General features: G+C 61.5%; 1 protein-coding gene across 1 annotated transcript in view; it reads left to right on the top strand.

The window, feature by feature from the left end:
• The first annotated feature begins 1,352 nt into the window (after nt 1-1,352).
• LOC108765826 (uncharacterized) overlaps nt 1,353-1,576 on the top strand; it is an 8,099-nt gene continuing 7,875 nt past the window's right edge. Inside the window, exon 1 of the mRNA XM_018514671.1 lies at nt 1,353-1,548. Coding sequence (XP_018370173.1) covers nt 1,353-1,548 — 196 coding nt within the window. The remainder of the gene's footprint in view (nt 1,549-1,576) is intronic.

Below are 1,576 nucleotides of genomic sequence, written 5' to 3'. Positions count from 1 at the left end.
CGTAACCTCCTCTATGGCGTCCTTCTGGCGAGATGAGAGCCTATCATCTAATTGGCACTCTTCCAGGCCTCTCCGCTTTTTTAGCCCGTGGCCGCCCCTCTTAGGTATTTTAAAGAAGTCGACCCTATCCAACTCGTCGTCCTCGAAGTCCATACGCCTCGAGCCGAGTCTGGACAGGGCATGCGACCCTGGTCAGTTTGAGCCCTTAGGCTTCCGCCCCCTCTTCTTCCCTTTCCTGGGGACCTGATCAAACGAAGAGGACAGATCCTCTTCCGTGTCCTCAATGGAGACAGAGGGTGTCGGTTCTCCTCCTCCGGTGTTTTCCTGCTCCGTCTCCACCTCGATCACACTGGCGGCGCTGCATGCCGCTTCGCCCGCGTCAGTCCCGCCACCAGGGCCGCTGAAAACTGGTGTGCCAGCAGAGACACTCTCCGCTATTGGGGAGTTCACAATTTCTCCCTCAACAACTCTTATTCTTGTCTCTCTGGGGTACCTAACAGCTCCCGATCTCCCTCTTCTTGGGAGGGGCGCCTCCTCTCTTGCCGAAGTTGGGACACCTCCGGCTAGCCCTACAGCCGAGGTATCTGCAGTGATCGAGACCACGTTTGCACTCTCCAACCGCAGGCGCAACTCCTTTTTCTTAGGTTTGGGCGTCGATCCCATCTTCTCCTCTGCCTCCGCAGTGGTGGATGGAACGCTGACCCCATCTACTCCCTCTTCTTCCACCCGGACGGTAGCTGGTTCCGCTGTGGAGCCCGTCGGCAACTCCACAGCTGGCCCTTCTCTGGAGCCCCCCGGGCCCGAAGCCACGGGGGTCGATCGCCCGGGGGCAGGGACAATATCCCCGGGAAACCGTGGCAGGCATCCGAACTCCTGCCGTTTTGTTCCGTTATCTTGGTCCATTTCCATTTCGTATATTTATCGGCGAATCCTACGGCCGGGGGGCTCGCCGACCAATCCCCCCGGTTCGGTTCCAGCTCGTCCAACGCGCTGCGCGTCCTCTCCTCCGATGTAGGGAACATAAAGCGAACGACTCCTAAGCCTAACCCACACACCGGAGGAGTGGAGGCTCGCCAGCAGGGCCATGCCCGGGCGATCGCCTCCGCCCTCCTCTCCTCTCTATTCTCACCCTCTATGTCCCAGCGGGCACCCCCGGCGGGGAGCCCCACCCGACCGGGCGGCAGGGAACAGTCCGTCCCGCGTGGCTCCGTACCCTCTCCCTAGGGAGTGGGACGACCAGGCAGGCGGATGATGGTAAAAGTTTCCCTTTGCTGGCATCCAGCGGAGGCGAACCGAACCAGTCTGCATAGCCGCAGACCGGAGGTCACCCCCGCGAGCAGCCGCCCAGAAGAATGGGCCACCCCACCAGGCGCCCCACAGGGACACCCCGCAGCCTTCGAACAGCCCCTCGCCCGCCCCATGACGGCGCGAGGTGCTGCCCTTGGGCCGCGTCTCCACCAGTGACGCCCAGTGTGCAATGGGCGATAGTTCATGAAGAACGACCGCCCACTGGAGCAAGCCTGGTGGTAAATGCCTGGGTGCAATGGGGTTAATACCCCACCAGGCATTCGCTTCT

Source organism: Trachymyrmex cornetzi, unplaced genomic scaffold (genome assembly GCF_001594075.2).
Source record: "Trachymyrmex cornetzi isolate Tcor2-1 unplaced genomic scaffold, Tcor1.1 scaffold551, whole genome shotgun sequence".
NCBI classification, from domain to species: domain Eukaryota; kingdom Metazoa; phylum Arthropoda; class Insecta; order Hymenoptera; family Formicidae; genus Trachymyrmex; species Trachymyrmex cornetzi.
Note: the sequence above shows the minus strand (reverse complement) of the source record. Positions and strands in the feature narration are given on the sequence as shown.